Genomic DNA, 19,217 nt, shown 5'->3' on the forward strand with positions numbered 1-19,217 from the left:
CTTTGTGGTGTGCTGTGGTGCGTTACTGCATGCGCATTAACACGTTATGCCATGCATTAGCAAGCTTTGCAATAAGGCAACTCATTTATATGGAATGGGCTACCAACGCATCCCACCTCATCAAAAGCCTGACCTGACCATTTTCTTCTGACACTGCAAACCACAATGCGTGGTAGTGCAGTGCTATATGTTGTGGTGCGCTGTAATTCAGGCTCGTTGCCTTAGTGCAATGGGGTGCTATTTAACTTGAATGACACACTATTGCCAGCATGCTGGGGTACCATGCTCTGCAGTAGCACATATGTTACCTCAGCAGAATGGTGTGAAGCCAGTCTGAGTGTATACAAATGAAAATTGTATTGATGCTGTGTCTAAACTGCAGATTTTTGTAGATCCTGCTGTATTCATAGGTGATGTTCATGCCCAGTTAATTATATGTTTCTTTTTAGGTGGTAGTTCCAATGAGGTTTGATGGCAGTTCTGGAGTAGAGGTGCGACCTCCCAGTAACCTGGAGGATTTGAAAGCCTACACATCGCTGTCATTATTTCTTCAAAGGCCACAAAATCGAGGAGACCGTCGTAAACGGCAGTTGCCTCCAAACATGTTTGTCATGTATCTGGGCAACAAAGATGTAAGTAGCAATTTAAAAAAGGTAGAAAGTGTAACTTATATATAATTTATGTTATTGATAAAATATATCATAAAGCAAATGAATACACTTGAGGTTAATCTACTAAAGAAATATAGGCTATTCGCTTAGCAAAGAGGATTTTCACTTAAAGGCTAAGTTCACCTTTCAAAAAAAACAAGTGCAAGCTAGAGGAAGACTGAATGAAATATGAGTGTGCTGAGCAGCACTCTCGCAACCCATTCAAAATACAAGTACATAGCCGCGGTGGCAGACGGCACTTTTTTCATCAATGGAAATCTGTGAATGAATGATTCGACTGTGTAGGCGGAGCCCCACACAGCCCCGCTGTTTTTAAAAAGTGACAGTGGTTGGATATATACCATTGGGCTGCTTCTGTTTTGAGTTGACCACCCTCTCAGGACTATTCTTTTACCCTTCTTCTTTCATGGTTTTTATATGTTCCCAAATATGGATATTTGCTTCTAAGGACTTCACAGGATATATCTAGGAGTTGCCATCTTTGAGCTTCTCTGAATACATTTTGTTTTACTAATCTGTGTGTCTATATTCATTCATGCTTTACCCCTACCTGTGTTAATCTAATGGGTTGAGCTACATTAACTGGCTACTTATCTGTAAATTTGGAAATAATCATTAAAAATGAAAATCTTTAAAGAAAAAAAAGTGACAGTGGGTGTGGGAAGACGATCTCCCACCTGATGTCACACAGAGGGGAGAGCGATGCCAGCAGGAGGTGGGTGCATAGAAGCATGATACATGTTACACCCTAAATATGGTGCTGACCTCAATCATCCAATCCAATTCAGTCATTCAATCATCCAATTACAGAGCAAAAATATTTTTTTTTAACTTTCCTTGCAAATGTTTGGGTATTCTTTGCAAAGTGAATTTTCATATAATTTTATCTAATTCACTAAGCAAAGGTGTAAATTCACATTCCAAAATGAAAATGCTCCACTCCTTTAGTAAATCAACCACAATTTTTTCTTCCGATCCCCAAAGCATACTTTGTTTTTGGATCATTGTGCATAGTATAGATAATAAGTTTGTTTATTTTCTGTCCAGACTACAAAGGATTACATAGGACTTGCTGTAGAAGATGATAAACTGAAGTGTATGTACAGACTGGGAAACGATGAGGCAGAAGTCAATGTGGACACATTTGTATCAGTCAATAGACCAGAGGAAGCCATAATGGACAGAGTTGTTTTAGAAAGGTAATAAAACTCTCAGGTTTGCGTAAATATTACTATTACATCCTTGTGTTTTATTCTTCTTTTGTTTCATACCTGTTTCCATTTTTGGGATGTGATGTGTTCAATTAAAAAATGTGAAATTCATGACACCTATAGCAAACTTTTCATGTAGCCCTTCTGCTTCCCTTTTAAGCAGTGGTTCTCAACCTTACTAGTGGCATGACCCCTTAATAAAATTTCCCAGGTTGTGGGGACCCCTAACAGTAAAATTATTTTCCTAGCGTGGATTGTCAGCACCCAAGGCAAGACAAGTAATTTGCACGCCTAACCCACGGACATTTAGCACTCCCCGAGTCCCTTCCACTCGTACAGTATTAAAACCCCTTATGGTACATTTTAGGATGTACCACTCTATTTGTTCTCCTTTCTTTCCCTTTTTTCTCTCTCTATCCTAATTTCTTGTTCCTCCTCCCATCCTTCTCTCTAGCCATCTTTCTTGCTCTTTTTCTTATTCTTTTTCTTTGTTCCTCCCCCTCTTTTCCTCTTCCTTCCATGTATTCTCTATTTTCATTCCTTTCCTTAATCCTTGGTGGGGGGGAGATGGGATAAGTGGCAGTACTGGTGGGGGGTGAGATGAGTGGCAGTGCTGGGGGGAGTTCTGATCAGCCAACTTAGGTGCTCTTGATCAAGGTCATCTGCTGATCTGAGAACTGTAGTGGGGACTTCTAATGGCATCTATAATCACAGGTAATGTGACTCACTGTGTCTCCGACTTTGTTGTGTCTTGCAGCAGTGACACCTATGCCATAATCAGGAGATGGGGTCTCCTCCAGCCCCTCCCCCTTCACATTCCTCACTAGTCAGTTGACCTCTAGTCTCTGCCCCCCAGCTATGCTGTGAACTGAATGGGCGGCTTCGAAGAGGCTGAGTGGGCGCCCCCCCGGCTCCACGAACAGCCCAGTTAAGTGGGCACGAAAAGGCTTGGAGAGCTGTGCAGGTTTCAGGAATAGCCCAAGATTTGGTGACCCCTGGAAAATCATCATTCGACCCCAAAGGGGTCCAGACTCCAGGTTGAGAACCACTGCTTTTAAGGGTAGCCTTAATGTGCAGTTTGTTTTCAGGAAATGTTAAATGGGTTTTAAAACCCAAAAGCAAACATTTATTATATTGCAGCTCACCAATTCTTAGGTGTGATGGCTGCATTCATTTTCTTTTTTAGAATTTGTTTCCTTTATTTTCACCTGATGATCTATGCAGTAAGTCTGTTGTTTTTTAACAGAACGTATTGTAATACAGATAGAGCAGTTAAAGTGCTGACACAAACCATTTACCACTGACTGGGTTGCTTACAATGGTCAGCTTTTATTTATTTATGTAAAACTTAAATAAGTTATCCCAAAAGAAAAAACAAATGTTCTTGCTGTAACTGCTTAAAGAGTATTAGCTAGAGTTCAGCTTAAATGTGTTAGTGTATGTAAATCTGCTAGTACATTAAACACTACCCTCTCCTACTGGACTGAAAATACTGCGTTTCAAATGTGTCTTTGTGCTCCTTCATCCAGAGTGTAGGCACTCTAATACAGGAGGTGTGTTACTGGCCAGATCACCAGGTACAACAGAGGTAAAAAGCCTAAAAAAAGGAAACGAATGCAGCCACCACATCTGATGATTGGTTAATTGCAATATATATCATTTTTGGTTTTGGTTTTATTACCGATTTAAGATGGAGACAGTCTTCACTGATGTCCCCTCCTAGAAATTGCTCTTTTTTGTCTTCAGTAAATTCTAAAAAGTAACATTCGTTATCACAAAAAAACAAAAACGTTTTGGTCCCACTGTAGTGTAAAGGCCCACAACTGACCACATACTTAGAATCGTCACTATGCAGCCACGGTATAGGACAGTAACAACTAGCAATGCTCAGAATAGTTGCAACACTAGTAAAGATTAGCCTGGTATGGCCAGCATAATGCAGCCTAATTTTGAGCTAACAATGTTCAAAACACAGTGTTGCCAACTGGCTTAAATACAGCTATATTGCCATGTTGAAAGTTTTGTCTCAGTAAAAAGTCATAGAAGTAGTATATGTTCAGCACCTTGTGATATATGATGGCTGTCAGCATACTGCCTGTAGTACAAAACTCTCTCTCTGCATACATTTATTTATTTATTACAGGTAGTTATATAGCGTTGTCAATTTATGCAGTGCTTTCTCATACTTTTGGCTACTTTTGGCACTGTATGCCACCAGAATAAAATTAAAACAAATCAGAACAAAATTAATTTGAAAGGCAGACTTACAGCTTAAATTCAAGGGGTTGACCATAAATATCAAGTGCAAATTTTAGGAATTGCAACTATTTTTATACACAGCCCCCCCCCCCCCCCCCCATTTCAGGGGCTCAAATGTAATTGGATAAATACATATAATCATAAATAAAATATTCATTTTTAATATTTTGTTGGGAATCCTTTACTGGCAATGATTGGCTGAACTCTGGAACCCATGGACATTACCAAAGACTGGGTTTCCTTCTTTATGATGCTTTGTCGGACTCTAACTGCAGTTGTCTTCAGTTCTTTGTTTGTGGGCGTTTCTGCCTTTAGTTTTGCCTTCAGCAAGTGAAATGCATGCTCATTTGGGTTGAGATCAGGTGATTGACTCAGCCATTGCAGAATATTCCACTTCTTTTCCTTCAAAAGCTCCTGGGTTGCTTTTGCAGTGTGTTTTGGATCATTGTCCATCTGTACTGTGAAGCGCCATCCAATCAACTTTGCTGTATTTGGCTGAATCTGGGCTGACAGTATATCTCTAAACTAAAATCTGCAAAATTCATCCGGCTGCTTCTGTCTTCTGTCACATCATCAATAAACACCAATGACCCAGTGCAACTGGAAGCCATGCATGCTCATGCCATTACACTGCCACCATCATGTTTTACAGATGATGCATGCTTTGAATCATGAGGTGTTCCAAGCCTTCTCCACACTTTTTTCTTCCCGTCATTCTGTTACAGATTAATCTTAGTTTCATCCATCCAAAGAATGCTTTTCCAGAACCGGTCAGGCTTTTTTAAATGTTTCTTTTTGGAAAAGTTTAATCTGACTTTTCTACTCTTCAAGCTTATGAATGATTTGCACCTTGTGGTGAACCCTCTGTATTTGCTCTTGTGAAGTCCTCTCTTGATTGTAGACTTTGACAATGATACGCCAACCTCCTGGAGAGTGTCCTTCACTTGTCTGGATGTTGTGAATGAGTTTTTCTTTACCATAGAGAGGATTCTGCAATCATCCACCACTGTTGTCTTCCGTGGATGTCCAGGGCTTTTTATGTTGCTGAGCTCACCTTCTTTCCTCAGAATGTACCAAACTGTTGAGTTGGCCACTCTTAATGTTGCTGCTATCTCTCTGATAGATATGTTTTATTTTTGAAGTCTTACAATGGCCTGTTTCACTTGCATAGACAGCTCCTTTGAACACATGATGTAGGTTCACAGCAATAGATTACAAATGCAAATACCATACTTAGCATCAACTCCAGACCCTTTACCTGCTTAATTGATGAAGAAATAACGAAGAAGTAGCCCAAAATATATATGGACCTAACTGTATATGTATCGTACATTAAAATCAGTCCCTGCCCTCAAAGAGCTTACAATCTAAGTTACCCAACTCACATTCATATATACAGTGCGGAAGGAAACCCACACAGGCAATCTGTGCAGGTAGTGCCGTGGTTGGGATTTGAACCGACAACCCTAGTGCTACTAGGTACTGCAGCTTATTAGTAAGAGAGCAGTACAGAAAAAACATCAGCAATATGTAGAAGCCATTCTTTAAACATCCATCACTAGTATGGCTGCACAAAGAATTTCTTACATTAGCATTTTACTTTTTCGCTAATGGTTGATGGGTTGACAACTTGATGGGTTTAGCAACTCTATCAAGCTCAACGGTAGCATTTCCACCTACCTCTGTGCCCATGTTTCCACATCCTGTACACATTCAGGCTCCATGCACACTGGAGCTCATAAACAACCGTTTTTTAGAGTCTGGATGTTTTTTTTTTAACAGCCCATAAACTCCACTCTTGTACACATGGATTTTTTTTAACTTTTATCAGCAGTGGCTGTTCTCTGAACGCCATAAAATGCGTTCAAAGTCCTGTTTTTCTGACCACAAAAAAGCTGATAAAAGTGCATTAATTAGCTTTCGCCGTTCTATTTTTTTCAATGCATTGTGGGAGTTTGGGAATGCATTGTGAGATTTTTGGAGTGTCCTCTGTGTATGTTTAATAAAAATGCCCATAAACGCTAATTCTACTACCTCATAAACACTAGTAGAAAACGCTGTTAAAAGCAAATTTTTCAACCAGCGTTTTCTGCCAGCAATCTGGCATCCAGAAAAAGCTTTTTTGAGCTCCAATGTGCATGGAGCCTTAGGATTCCTAAATCTAAGAGGAGGCTGTTATACAGTCAAAATCCTCTACTTCAGCCATGGAAGAATTTGCCCCCTTAATGGCCAGGACATTTTTTGCAATACGACACTGCATTGACAATTGTGCGGACGTTGTACCCAAACAAAATGAATGTCCTTTTTTCCCACAAATAGAGCTTTCTTTTGGTGGTATTTGATCACCTCTGCGGTTTTATTTTTTTTGCGCTATAATTAAAAAAAAGAGTGACAACTTTGAAAAAAAAATTTTTTTTTACTTTTTGCTATACTACATATCCCACAAAAAATCTAAAAACAAATGTATTCATCAGTTTGGGCCAATATGTATTCTTCTACTTTTGGTTAAAAAAAAATCACAATAGGCGTATATTGATTGGTTTACACAAAAGTTATCGCATCTACAAATTATGGGATAGATTTAGGGACTTTTTTTTAATTGTTTTTACTGGTAATGGTGGCGGTCTGCAATTTTTAGTGGGACTGCGACATTGTGGCAGAAAAATCTGACCCTAAATTACACTTTTTGGGGACCAGTGGCGATCAAGGGGTTAAATGTGTTCCCTCAGCGTGTTCTAACTATAGGGGGATGGGCTGATCTCTGAGATGTCCCCTGTCAGAATGGAAATCCGCTTTGTTTACATTGGCAGAGCCTCTATGTACAGTGATCGTGGGCGGCCGGTGGACATCGAATGCCCGCAATCTCACATGCATGGACCAACGTATGGGTACATCATTTTGTGCAGGAGAGCCGGCCTGCCACAGTAAAAATGCAATAGCTGGTCGGCAAGTGGTTAAGAGCCAATTATGTACAGCCAGAAAAAATATTTAAAATAGCATATACTAAAAGAGAACATTGTTAGATGTCGGTCTTCCTATATTTACTGTAGCAAAGCGGGAGAGGGCTCTATCAGAAAACACAAAATGGGTTATTTTACTAAAACATGACTCCAGAGTCCTAATGACTGACATTATCAGCAGTGGCGGCTGACGTTCAATTTTTTTGGGGAGGGCCGCAAGCAAACCTGGCCCCCTCACTTTCCCCCCTCCCCCTCCAGTCGCTCAACCACTGCTTCAATCACCCACCAGGTTGTCCACCAGCCCCACACTTACCCCATCCGGGATGTGCCTTTGGCGGCTTCCCCCCTGCATCTCCTCCCGAGTCCCAGCGGTCGCTTCTCCTCACGACCAATCGGGTCTTAGGACTCCCTACCAATCAAGTCTTAGGACTCCTGGCCAATCGGGTCTCAGGACCCGCTTCCTGATTGGTTGGAAGGAGAAACAGGAAGACATTAGCGAATATTATTCCCCATAGGTCGCACAAGTGAGTGGACCCACCCTTTTTGAAGCCAATTAGAGCCTCAGACTCTAATCATGTGCTTCAAAAAAAACAACCCATTGAAATCCATGTGTCCAGCTCCCTGCATGGAGTTTAGGGGCCGGGTGCATGGATCAGGGGGCGGCGCCCCTGCGCCCCTTATCAGCGGCCACCACTGATTGTCAGAGAAATATGGATGACTACTTTAAATGATCAGATACAGAAATGAATAATATGTGAATAATGTACTCATAAAAATACTTCTAATCCTCAAACCTCTAATCTTCAAGTTACTCCAATTTTAAAATGTGTGTTTTTTGCCTATTTTTTGTATCTGTACAGTATATGTACAGTATACCATACAATATTTTTTCTAACATCCTTACTGAAATATAATGTAGGCTTTGTACTTCTTATTTCAGGATCTACCAGTATGTTACATTAAATTATACAAAGGCATTCACATCAAATAAGCCAGACCCTGTTTTAAGTTCCACTATCGATGTGCAGCAAGGCACTCTGCTCAACCTCTCTGAAAATGACGTTGTCTTTTACGTTGGAGGATACCCAGATGACTTCACGGTAAGTGTGCATGGGCAGTATGGTTGTTTTCCTCTCCAGAAGATAGTCCAGGGGCTGGTGAATAAGACTGAATATAATATAAGATTCTTTTATAGAGATGGATAGTGAGAGTACCAGTGGTACCACAGCTCATGATTCATGAGATTATCTAAAAAAATAGAGAAACGGGATGCAGCCGCCACCACGTAGCCTCCCAGTAGATGGAAGTTCAAACTGCACCCAATAGTAACAGGATCCAGCTGGAAAAACCCACAATCTTGATTCTCAAATCCCCAACCACCAGTGGCATCTCAAAAACAGCACCACCTATAGGGGGCTCAGTACATGATAGTAAGGATTAAGGCCACCTCCCGGGGCTAGATGGAACAAAAGGAAGAGGCATGTCCGGTCATATATCAACAGCCTATCATACCATTCCCAACCATCTTCCCAACCATCTGCCCCCTCCCCCCCCCCCCACTGTGCCCTGTACAATCACGTGTGTTGTGTAATGTGTCTGGTACCTTAAAAGTCCAATTTCTATATTATTCTAGTTTATCTAATATGAGATTTAGTGTATGTACCTTCTAATAATATAAAATGTATTCCTATCATTGTCCCATGTATTTGTGGTAGGGAATATTTCTGCACTCCTCCCATGTCCATGCATGTTAGGAAAAGACATGTTGCATAGAAATGACCTGTACCATCCACAATTAGTTACCGTAGGTGTTACCACATTAAAATCTCGTTCTACAATCCATTATTGTGGTCTTTTGCAGTAAAATACCCAGGCTCTGCAGCTTCAGGCATAAGAACTTTTATTCCATAATTCAGTGAGCCTGGTGGACCACCTCTGCACCCCCTTTTTCCCCATAAAAGCCAATCTATTGAAACACCTTTAATAATAAGTTCAATGATCCTAGCGGACCAAAGGCCCTCTGCTATAATTTCCAGGAAATGTAACCAAATGTGCCCTGGCTCCACTGATAAGCATCATCCTCCATGATATCTTTATGCTACATTCACTCATGTGATTGTTAACACTAGGGTGATAATGGGATAAGTTATGTTTTGCTCTGTGCTGAAAAATATAAAAGCATGTCTCCAACCTTAGACTGTCAACTACAAATGGCATGTAGGAGCACAGTTGATGACCTTGAAGGTTATTTATTGCATCACCGAGCAGATGAGAATTTTATCTGATTATTGATTCAATGATTTATCAAGTTTATGTCCTTGGCATCACTTCTTATATATAGTCTGATATATAAAATCTTGACAAAGGCTTGGACAATCTGTTTAAATCTTATATCATTTTTATATTTGAAGTGATTCCTCATTTACCTGCAAAAAGTCAAACTGTGGTGTAAAGTGATATATATATATATATATATATATATATATATATATATATATATATATATATATATATATATATATGTATATGTATATATATATATATATATATATATATGTATATATATATATATATATATATGTATATATATATGTATATATATATATATATATATATATATATATATATATGTTGGCTGGCAATCACTGACATTGACATTGGAGATTATGGTTATTCATGAGCTAATGTTCTGACTCCAAACAGCCCTTTAGAGCCCACTAGCCCAGCACTTCCTTTATTAATGTACAAGATCAAATGCATCAAAGAAATATATTATAACATACAGTATAATTTTTTTATGTTTTTATATATGAAACAATAAGTGTGCATTTTTTTTAAAGCCGCCACGAGGATTGGATTATCAAAGATACAGAGGATGCATTGAACTAGATGACCTAAACCAAAATGGAATCAGCTTGTACAATTTCCGCAAGACATTTAACATCGACACTAAAAAAGTGGAACCTTGCAAAAGGTACTGCTATAATGTAACTGACGCTGTATATGTCCAGTAGATACCTGTATTACATTTTGTAACAGTCAGTCATAAGAGGTGATATCTTCCAGTAATCAGTTTTAGTAGTTGCTGGAGTTTTAAATTACTTAACAATCCTAATATATCTCTGGGAGTCTGATAAGAGATCTCTCAGAAAGATTTCTTAGATGTATCCTCCATAATATAACATGAACGAAAAATCCAAGAGGTAGAGTATGACCCTACAGAAAGGATGCTGTAGGTGGGTGGAACCAGCAACACAGAGCTTAACACCAGGGATCCTAAGGGATATAGTAAAGCAGTGGGTGATTCAGACTGCCAGCAGTCCCACTTCATAACCACGCATGTGCCTGTATAAAGCATGTTGATGGGAAAAATGTATTATGTTCTTAGTAGGAATTTAGGATATATTTAGGATCTGTATTTTATTTTTTTATGCATTCTTTATTTATAAAAAAATTTCACATTTACAATGAGCAGAAAGAACATAGCGAAACAAAAGGTGCATAGAGAAAACCATCCATGTACACATTCAAAAAGGGTACCATTAAGATACCACCATAAGTCTAGGTCTAGAGAACACAACATAAGAATGTTTTAACCCATTTTTTTCAAAAATTACAGCCCAACAGACTTAAAAAAACTAGACAGTTTGTCAGGCAATTCCCACCAGAAAACCTAACGCAGGGTGGAGGGGCATATGGGATGGACCACATGACAAAAGAAGAATAGGCATAGAGAAGAAAGGGGAAAACAAAGAAGGGAGAAAAAAAAGGGGGGGGGACAGGTGGTGCAGCACCAAATATGGGGAGGGGTAGTGGGAGTACACAAACTGTGTGAAATAATTTACACCCAGAAGATGAGTTGGGTACAAGGATGTTGAGAATCGACAAAGTAAAGAAAATGTAACAGTTCAACAGTTCAGAAGATCATCCTGCCAGAATATTTTTAAATTCATTCATACAGGAAAATTCAAGCCAATAGAACCACGTTTTAGTAAACTTTTGAGTTGTATCTGTGAGGGAGACCTTCTATTTCCATAATGTCCTCAACTTTAACGATGTGTGAGAACTGCTTCTCCCCCCCCCATACGCGTTAACGAGAATGGAACAGAGGCTAGAAGCAGATTGAGGAAGCTTAGAGGAGGTTAAAGGTATGTCACAGGTCAGCTGCAGATCAGATGCACAGTGTGAATTCTGGCAATGAACTTTAAATGATCGCAGAAGCATGCAAAAGGAATTCACCTGCAAACAAGCCAGTCGACACAAGCCCAAAGGCTGTCAATACAGGTGTTTTAAAATGCCTCCCCAAAATTCATATAAAACTGTTTTTAAGCTATTATAACTGATATGATGTGGCCTTCAAGTGCATGCCTTCCTCTGGTCAAATTAATAGCAGCATTATATTTATGATAGAATATGTTTTAATCCGTGAAACCATTAAAATCCCTGTATTGCACAGAAATGGTCTTTATTAAGGCACATGCTAATTGTACATCAATTATTTTACAAAGTCCTTTGTGCCTGTGTGGCCCTTAGTTATCCATGTCAGTGGATGCCCAGTGTACCAGATCTTTGGTTATTGTTCATTATAAATCAGTAGGAAACATCTCTTGCTTATTTGTTTGCTGCTGCTCATTAACACAGTGCCTTTTTATTGCCTTAGATACAAGGAAGAATCAGAAAGAAGTTTCTTTGAAGGTATTGGATATGCAACCATAAAATACACCTTGCCATCTGGGGATAACCTGCGGTTACGCTATGAGCAAACCATACAGACCACAGCAGATAATGGCTTATTATTCTTTGCAGAAAAAGAGGTATTATTTTCATATATATATACAGTAAATGGTTATGCATTCAGTGCGAATAGCACTGCAAAAGACAATAAAAACAGCAGTTATTCTGCTTACAGTTTATTGATACTGGTAAGATATCACTTGCTACTAGTAACCTTCAGCAATTCTGGCCAGGGGGAGAGAATAACTGTTAAGTACAGCTGATTTGTACTTCTCATCAGATTTGTCATTCTGCAGCAGTCTGGAATTGCCCATGTTTCTGTTGTAAGTGCTGCTGTCTAATTGGTTATTATGCATTATGGCTTGGATATTTTTAATGTTAGAGTTTCTTTTGGTTACAATAGAAAATCGTGTATGCCCCTTGCTCAAAAGATAATGCTGTCATTTTTTTCTTTTGCAGGACAATTACATCAGTGTTGAAATTCAAGATGGTGTTCTTGTCCTCAAATATAAACTGAATTCAGGCCCAGTGAAACAAATCAAGAGTACCTTTGGACGTGTAAATGATGGAAAGGAGCATTTGGTATGTATTGAACAGTGCTTTTTAATTTGTATGACATAATAGCAAATAATGTTAAAGCATTTGTATTGCAGATTGTACAGCTGTGGCCAAAAGATTTGAAAATGGCACAAATATACATTTTCACAAAGTTTGCTGCTTCAGTGTTTGTAGATCTTTTTTTCAGATGTTACTATGGTATACTGAAGTATATTTACAAGTATTTCATAAGTGTCAAAGGCCTTTATTGACAATTATATTACATTTTATGCAAAGAGTCAATAATTGCAGTGCTGACCCTTCTTTTTCAAGACCTCTGCAAATCGCCCTGGTATGCTGTCAATCAACTTCTGGGCCACATCCTGACTGATGGCAGCCCATTCATGCATAATCAATGTTTAGAGCTTGTCAACATTTGTGGAGTTTTTTTGTTCACCTGCTTCTTGAGGATTAACCACAATTTCTCAATGGGATTAAGGTCTGGCGAGTTTCCTGGCTATGGACCCAAAATTTCGATGTTTTGTTCTCCAAATTATTTAGTTATCACTTTTGCCTTATGGCAAGGTGCTCCATCACGCTGGAAATAGCATTGTTCGTCACCAAACTGTTCTTGGATTGTTAGGAGAAGTTGTTCTCGGAGGATGTTTTTGTATCCTTCTTTATTCATGGCTGTGTTCTTAGGCAAAACTGTGAGTGAGCTCACTCCCTTGGCTGAGAAGCAACCCCACACATGAATGGTCTTGGGATGCTTTACTGTTGGTATGACACGGGACTGATGGTAGCGCTCACCTTTTCTTCTTCCAATAAGCTTTTTTCCAGATGCCCCAAACAATCAGAAAGGGGATTCATCAGAGAAATTACTTTACCACATTCCTCAGAAGTCCAATCCCTGTACCTTTTGCAGAATATTAGTCTGTCCCTGATGTTTTTCATGGAGAGAAGTAGCTTCTTTGCTACCCTTCTTGACACCAGACCATCCTCCAAAAGTCTTCTTCTCACTATGCGTACAGATGTACTCACACCTGTCTGCTGCCAATCCTGAGCAAGCTCTGCACTGGTGGTGCCCTGATCCCGCAGCTGAATCTACTGTAGGAGATGGTCCTGGCACTTGCTGGACTTTCCTGGGCACCCTAAAGCCTTCTTCACAAATGAGGTGGAAATGTTTTTTTTTTTTTTATAGGATTAAGTTCATTTTCATGGCAAAGAAGGACTTTGCAATTTATTTCAATTCATCTGATCACTCTTCATAACATTCTGGAGTATATACAAATATATATCATACATGCAAATTGCCATCATAAAAACGGAGTCAGCAGACTTGGTGAAAATGTATATTTGTATACTTATTTTAAAAAAAAAGTGACAGTTGTTTTCAGTCCAATTACATTTACAGTTACTGTACATTGCTAAAATTGAGGACCTTACCCTTGTAATAAAGCTTTGTGAATTGAGCTTTTTTCCATACTACCTAGCCAGAATGCAGTGTTCAGTACTGTCACATGGTGGCTTGGAGGAAACTCAATTGGCTGCATGAGATTGGCCTTTCTCAGAAAATCAGAACTTACATAGGAATTTGGGGTGCTCTCTGCAGAGGGTCATAGCGAGGGAAACGTGTTCACAAAGTAAATAAAATCTTCTAACACTGCTTCCTATAAGGCAAGCCTCTTATTTTGTCTAGCATGATCCAAAGATATGCTGGCAGGTTAATTGGCTCCTGTCTAAATGGACCCTAGTATGTGTATGTATCACTGTGAGTTAGGGACCTTAGATTGTAAGCTCCTTGAGGGTAGGGACTGATGTGAATGTATACTAAATATGTAAGGTGCTACAAAAATTTACAACGCTATATAAGTACCTGTAATAAATAAAGTATTAATTTGCTTTAAATTGTTACGCCATATGATTGGTTGCTTGATATAAACACTGGTGCACTTGCTAGGCTAAAAAATAGCATCTTTTCTAAATTATCCCTTTTATTTCTTACCTTCCACAGACTGAGGTGTATATTATACCAAAGACTAAATTGTTACGTGTACGTCAAGGTCTGCAAAGCATAAACGATACAGGTGTTGATGTGTTTACCTTTTCTACTTACTATTTGGGTGGAGCCCCTAAGTCATTTATAGAAAAGTGAGTAAATAACGAACAGTCGTTCTATTCTTTTGTTCTAAGAGTTGTGGTGCATGCATTTGAAAACAAAAAAAAATACACACATATATTATTAGTATTTCTACATATATTGATCTTTTATTTTCCCTTTAAATAGGTTTGATATAACTACTCCTTCTTTCCGTGGATGTGTTAAAAATGTTAAGTCCCCACAGAGTGGAACCATATTTTCAGAAACATACGGAGTCAACCGAAGATGCTTTGATGGGTGGAATGTAAGTGGATGTTGTTACAGGTGCCACATGCTGTGGGATTCGGGTTTTCCTGATTTAATACACTATAAATCACCCCATCCCAGTACGGTTTTATGCATATTAATAGATGGACTTCTCTCACAGAGAAAAGGTGCTTCATTCTTCTAGCGGCTTAAACATCTTACTTGGTTACATGAGCAATAGATACATTTGCTGTTTTTTAGTTATTTTATAGATTTTTTTGTTGCTTTTTTGTTTAAAGCCTAATGCCCCTTACACACAGTCGGATTTTCCGACAACAAATGTTGGATGTGATCCTGCATAATTCAAAGAAGCTGTAATATGACTTCTATGAATGGTGGATCTGGCAGGAAAAAATAGGCATAGTCAAGCTCTCTCAATGAGAGCTCCTGACAGCCCTTTAGTTGTGTTAACCCCAACCACCATAATCTTTTTGAACAAATTCTTGTTCTTCTTATTGTTAATTTTTGTTTAGATCAGGGGTCTTCAAACTTTCCAAACAAAAGGCCAGTTTTCTGTATGTCAGAGTTTGGGGGGTGGGAGGGGAGAGGGGTGGCCAGTGTGAGTACAAAATGCCCGGGGAGTAAACAATGCCCCATCATTGGTATCAGTGGGAGAAAGTGTACCCCATTGTTTGTATCAGGATAAGGAAAAGTGCTCCATCATAAGCATCAGTGGGAACATTACTGCCCGATTGCTGGTGTCAGTGGGAGGTGTGGTGCCCCTATTGTTGGTGTCAGTGGGAGGAATGTACTCTACTGTTAGGCTGCGTACACGCTACCGGACTTTGACGGACTTGGTCCGGCGGACAATCCGACTGACTTTGCAGCTGAGGTCCGCCGGACTTTCAAACGAATGGACTTGGCCACACACGATCACTCCAAAAGTCAGACGGATTCGAACGTGATGACGTAGAATAAGGAAGGTCATAGCCAGTAGCCAATAGTTGCCCTAGCGTTGGTTTTAGTCCGTTGGACTAGCACACAGACGACCGGATTGTCCGCTAGAAAGCCGAGTCCGGCGGACAGATTTGAACCAAGTCTTATTTCTGGGTCCGCCTGACTTTGGGGAAGAAAAAGTCAGCTGGAGCCCACACACGATCGAATTGTCCGTCGGATTCAGTCCGCCGGATCAAGTCCGTTGAAAAGTCCGGTCGTGTGTATGCGGCATTCGTGTAAGTGGGGGTAATAGTGCCTGGTATCAGTGTCAGGAATAGGACTTCCAGGGCTGGATAAAGGCAAGCAAAGAGCCGCATCCGACCCCCTGGCCCACAGTTTGAAGACCACTGGTTTAGATGTTGAATCATCAATTTTGGGTTCAGAAGTGTTAGTGTCTTTTTGTTCTATGTTCTGTGTGTTTGCAAAATACACATTGATGTCGCTTCATTTGTATGCATTGTTTCCATAGGTTTGTACTAACAGTGTTGTCATTTTGTGTAGATTGTCCGATCAGCAGAGTTCTCAAATGGTGGAACTCTGGGACTGAAACCAGATGGCTTCACCTTCCCAGGTGTCTTTCAAGCATCATTTGGTTTTCAAACACCTCAGAACAATGCCTTTCTGCTTACTCACCAGACACAGGTATGTACTTTTACAATAATGTTTCCTTTTTTTGATTGTAGAGGTTCACAGTCATTGTACAGGGAACTTTTCCACTGGACTACAGAAATGTTTGCTAATGTTGTCATTCTCATCTCTGGCTGCATTAATGTGTGTGGTTCATTTCTTTCCATAGTCTGATGACCTACAGGTCTCTCTAAAGAATGGAATCATAACTGTAGATACCAAAAATTATCAGCTACAATCAAAGGGCAAATATGCAGATGGATCAATGCATTATGTATCTGTGATAAAGAAGGATGATGAGTAAGTACAATTACAGTAATCAAGTTAGTTTTTGCTGTATTAATGGTATACTCTAGTGTGGTAACCTACAAAATAATGTAAAATATAAACTGCAATAGGGATCATAACATAAGGCTGTCATACAAAACTTGTCGAAGCAAATTAAATGTAATAATTTAATTTCACCTTCATGCAAAGTGGGCTAAAGGGAACCTGTACTAAAGAAACATGGAGATATTGATGAGCACTCCTTAACAAAATGCCAAGTGTCTGACTATTATACTGATCCAGCAACTGCAATGATGCCTCAAGTGAAGACAGCACGCCTGATCTTCATATTTGTTTTGGGTCAGGCAACTACCGTATATACTCGAGTATAAGCCGAGATTTTCAGCCTCTTTTTTGAGGCTGAAAGTGCCCCCCTCGGCTTATACTCGAGTCATTGCCGTCTGCCTGCTCGATCAGCGTGTCGAGCAGACAGACGGCGGCCATTCTACTATTCAAAAGCCGCGCCTCCGTCTGTGATAGGCGGAACACTCAATTTCCCAGCAGTCAGTGGTCCGCCTATCACGGACATCCGCTCATCCTCATACTACGGACGAGGATGAGAGGATGTCCGTGATAGGCGGAACACAGACTGCTGGGAAATTGAGTGTTCCGCCTATCACAGACGGAGGCGCGGCTTTTGAACAGTGGAATGGCCGCCGAGGCGCCGACGAAGAGCGGCGATCCTGGCATGGCAGAAGGACGGAGGCTCGGGACGGGACGGAACGGAGGCTCGGCTCGGCTCGGGACGGGACGGAGGCTCGGGACGGGATGCGGGCTCGGGACACAGGTAGGCTGGACACACAAGGCTGCACGGACACACAAGGCTGCACGGACACACACGGCTGCACGGACACACACACAGGGATGGATGGACACACACACAGGCATGGATGGACACACACACAGGCATGGATGGACACACACACAGGCATGGATGGACACACACACAGGCATGGATGGACACACACACACAGGCATGGATGGACACACACACAGGGATGGATGGACACACACACAGGGATGGATGGACACACACACAGGGATGGACGGACACACAGGGATGGACAGGCATGTCTCACCCTCGGCTTATACACGAGTCAATAAGTTTCCCAGTTTTTTGGGGGTAAATTGGGGGCCTCGGCTTATATTCGGGTCGGCCTATACTCGAGTATATACGGTACTACTTTTGAAAGGGGTCATGACGCAGATGTAGCCCATATATTAATCTCAATATAAGTTAACTTTTGAATGCTGCTAGCACAAAAACAGATTGTACTATTTATAGCAAGTGCCATGATAAATCAGTTGGATTTTAGCAGAAACAGCAGGAGATTAAATACACGTTGTTAAATACTATCCGAAATATTTCTTCTCTGTCCCTGGAGATTAATTAACACCTTTGTAGTTTCTAAAAAAAAAAACACTGAAAATACTATGTGTATGGCACTGCACATGGTCTTACATTTTAAAGCTATCTTTTTCAAATTACAATTAGTAAAGGATTAATATATTTTTACTCATTTAATTCGATCTTGTATTTTTGTCTTGAAATAGTACTAAATCCCCAGATTTAAGTAGCACATATAAAGAAAACAATTTCCTTAACTTTGTCTTCATAGAAAATACTTTTGAAGATTTTCTTTTGTTATAGCATCTGCATTAAAATACTAACTTTGTGACTTTCTGAAAAGTTGTCATAAAATTGTGAAAGCAATCCTCAACATCAAATTTACAGCTGAAGTATTGGATTTCTTGTTTAAAACGTATAGAATATACAGTATGTTTGTTGTTCATTCAAAGGTCTTACAAAGCGCTTCCCACTGTTACATAGAGTTCCTCCCTCCACATGTACCCATATGATATGATACAAGAAGAGAGAGATATTTTTCTAGATTTTACCCTCAGCACCACCTTAAATAGGAACTACAGTCTGCTCACATAATTTGTAATAAAAACATATTTGCCATTCTGCATCTTACTTTATATATACTGTGATTCTGTACCTGCCAAATATGCTGCAGAAATCGCCCACTACTAAGTCTGACTGCAGCCATTTTAACTGTGGGCAGCTTAAGCTGCTGCCTGTTCGACTTCCTGAATTTACACAGAGGCACACCTCCAGCTCTCATTGGCCTTCTAATGACTCATCCCCCCTCCCTTCCTGGCAAACTCTCATGAGAGTGAGAGAGAGCTATGCATGATGGCATAAGGCTAGGCTTTTTACCGGATAGGAAACAGGAAGTGGGCTGTATAAGGTATTTACTGGCAGAAAAAAAAGGTTTTACTATCTATACTACTACTATATATATAAATTAAAACAACAAGGACAGAAGATTTAATAGATGGAAAGTTGGGAAAAAACCCTCAAGGTCCACTTTAAATATTGGTGCTGATCTGCCACCATACTAACTTTGTAAGAGGGCTGTTGTATCTAAATAGCTGACTTTGAAATTTGAGGTCAATGGGATGATAGTCTAAACAGAAAATTTGATTCAGATTTTGCCAGGGATATAAAGCCAGCCACACATTGATTAAAATTCAGCCAGTT

At 39.9% G+C, this 19,217-nt stretch overlaps 1 protein-coding gene across 2 annotated transcripts in view; it reads left to right on the forward strand.

Annotated features, from left to right (window-relative positions):
* LAMA3 (laminin subunit alpha 3) overlaps nucleotides 1-19,217 on the forward strand; it is a 247,697-nt gene that overhangs the window by 209,992 nt on the left and 18,488 nt on the right. For both annotated transcript variants that reach the window (XM_077492578.1, XM_077492579.1), the window contains exons 58-67: nucleotides 450-632; nucleotides 1,719-1,870; nucleotides 8,042-8,201; nucleotides 9,942-10,075; nucleotides 11,762-11,915; nucleotides 12,295-12,417; nucleotides 14,387-14,523; nucleotides 14,660-14,777; nucleotides 16,217-16,357; nucleotides 16,512-16,642. In XM_077492578.1, the coding sequence (XP_077348704.1) occupies nucleotides 450-632; nucleotides 1,719-1,870; nucleotides 8,042-8,201; nucleotides 9,942-10,075; nucleotides 11,762-11,915; nucleotides 12,295-12,417; nucleotides 14,387-14,523; nucleotides 14,660-14,777; nucleotides 16,217-16,357; nucleotides 16,512-16,642 (1,433 nt within the window). The remainder of the gene's footprint in view (nucleotides 1-449; nucleotides 633-1,718; nucleotides 1,871-8,041; nucleotides 8,202-9,941; nucleotides 10,076-11,761; nucleotides 11,916-12,294; nucleotides 12,418-14,386; nucleotides 14,524-14,659; nucleotides 14,778-16,216; nucleotides 16,358-16,511; nucleotides 16,643-19,217) is intronic.

Source organism: Lithobates pipiens, unplaced genomic scaffold (genome assembly GCF_037356315.1).
Source record: "Lithobates pipiens isolate NorthernLeopardFrog02 unplaced genomic scaffold, aLitPip1_a1.2 Scaffold_19, whole genome shotgun sequence".
NCBI lineage: Eukaryota > Metazoa > Chordata > Amphibia > Anura > Ranidae > Lithobates > Lithobates pipiens.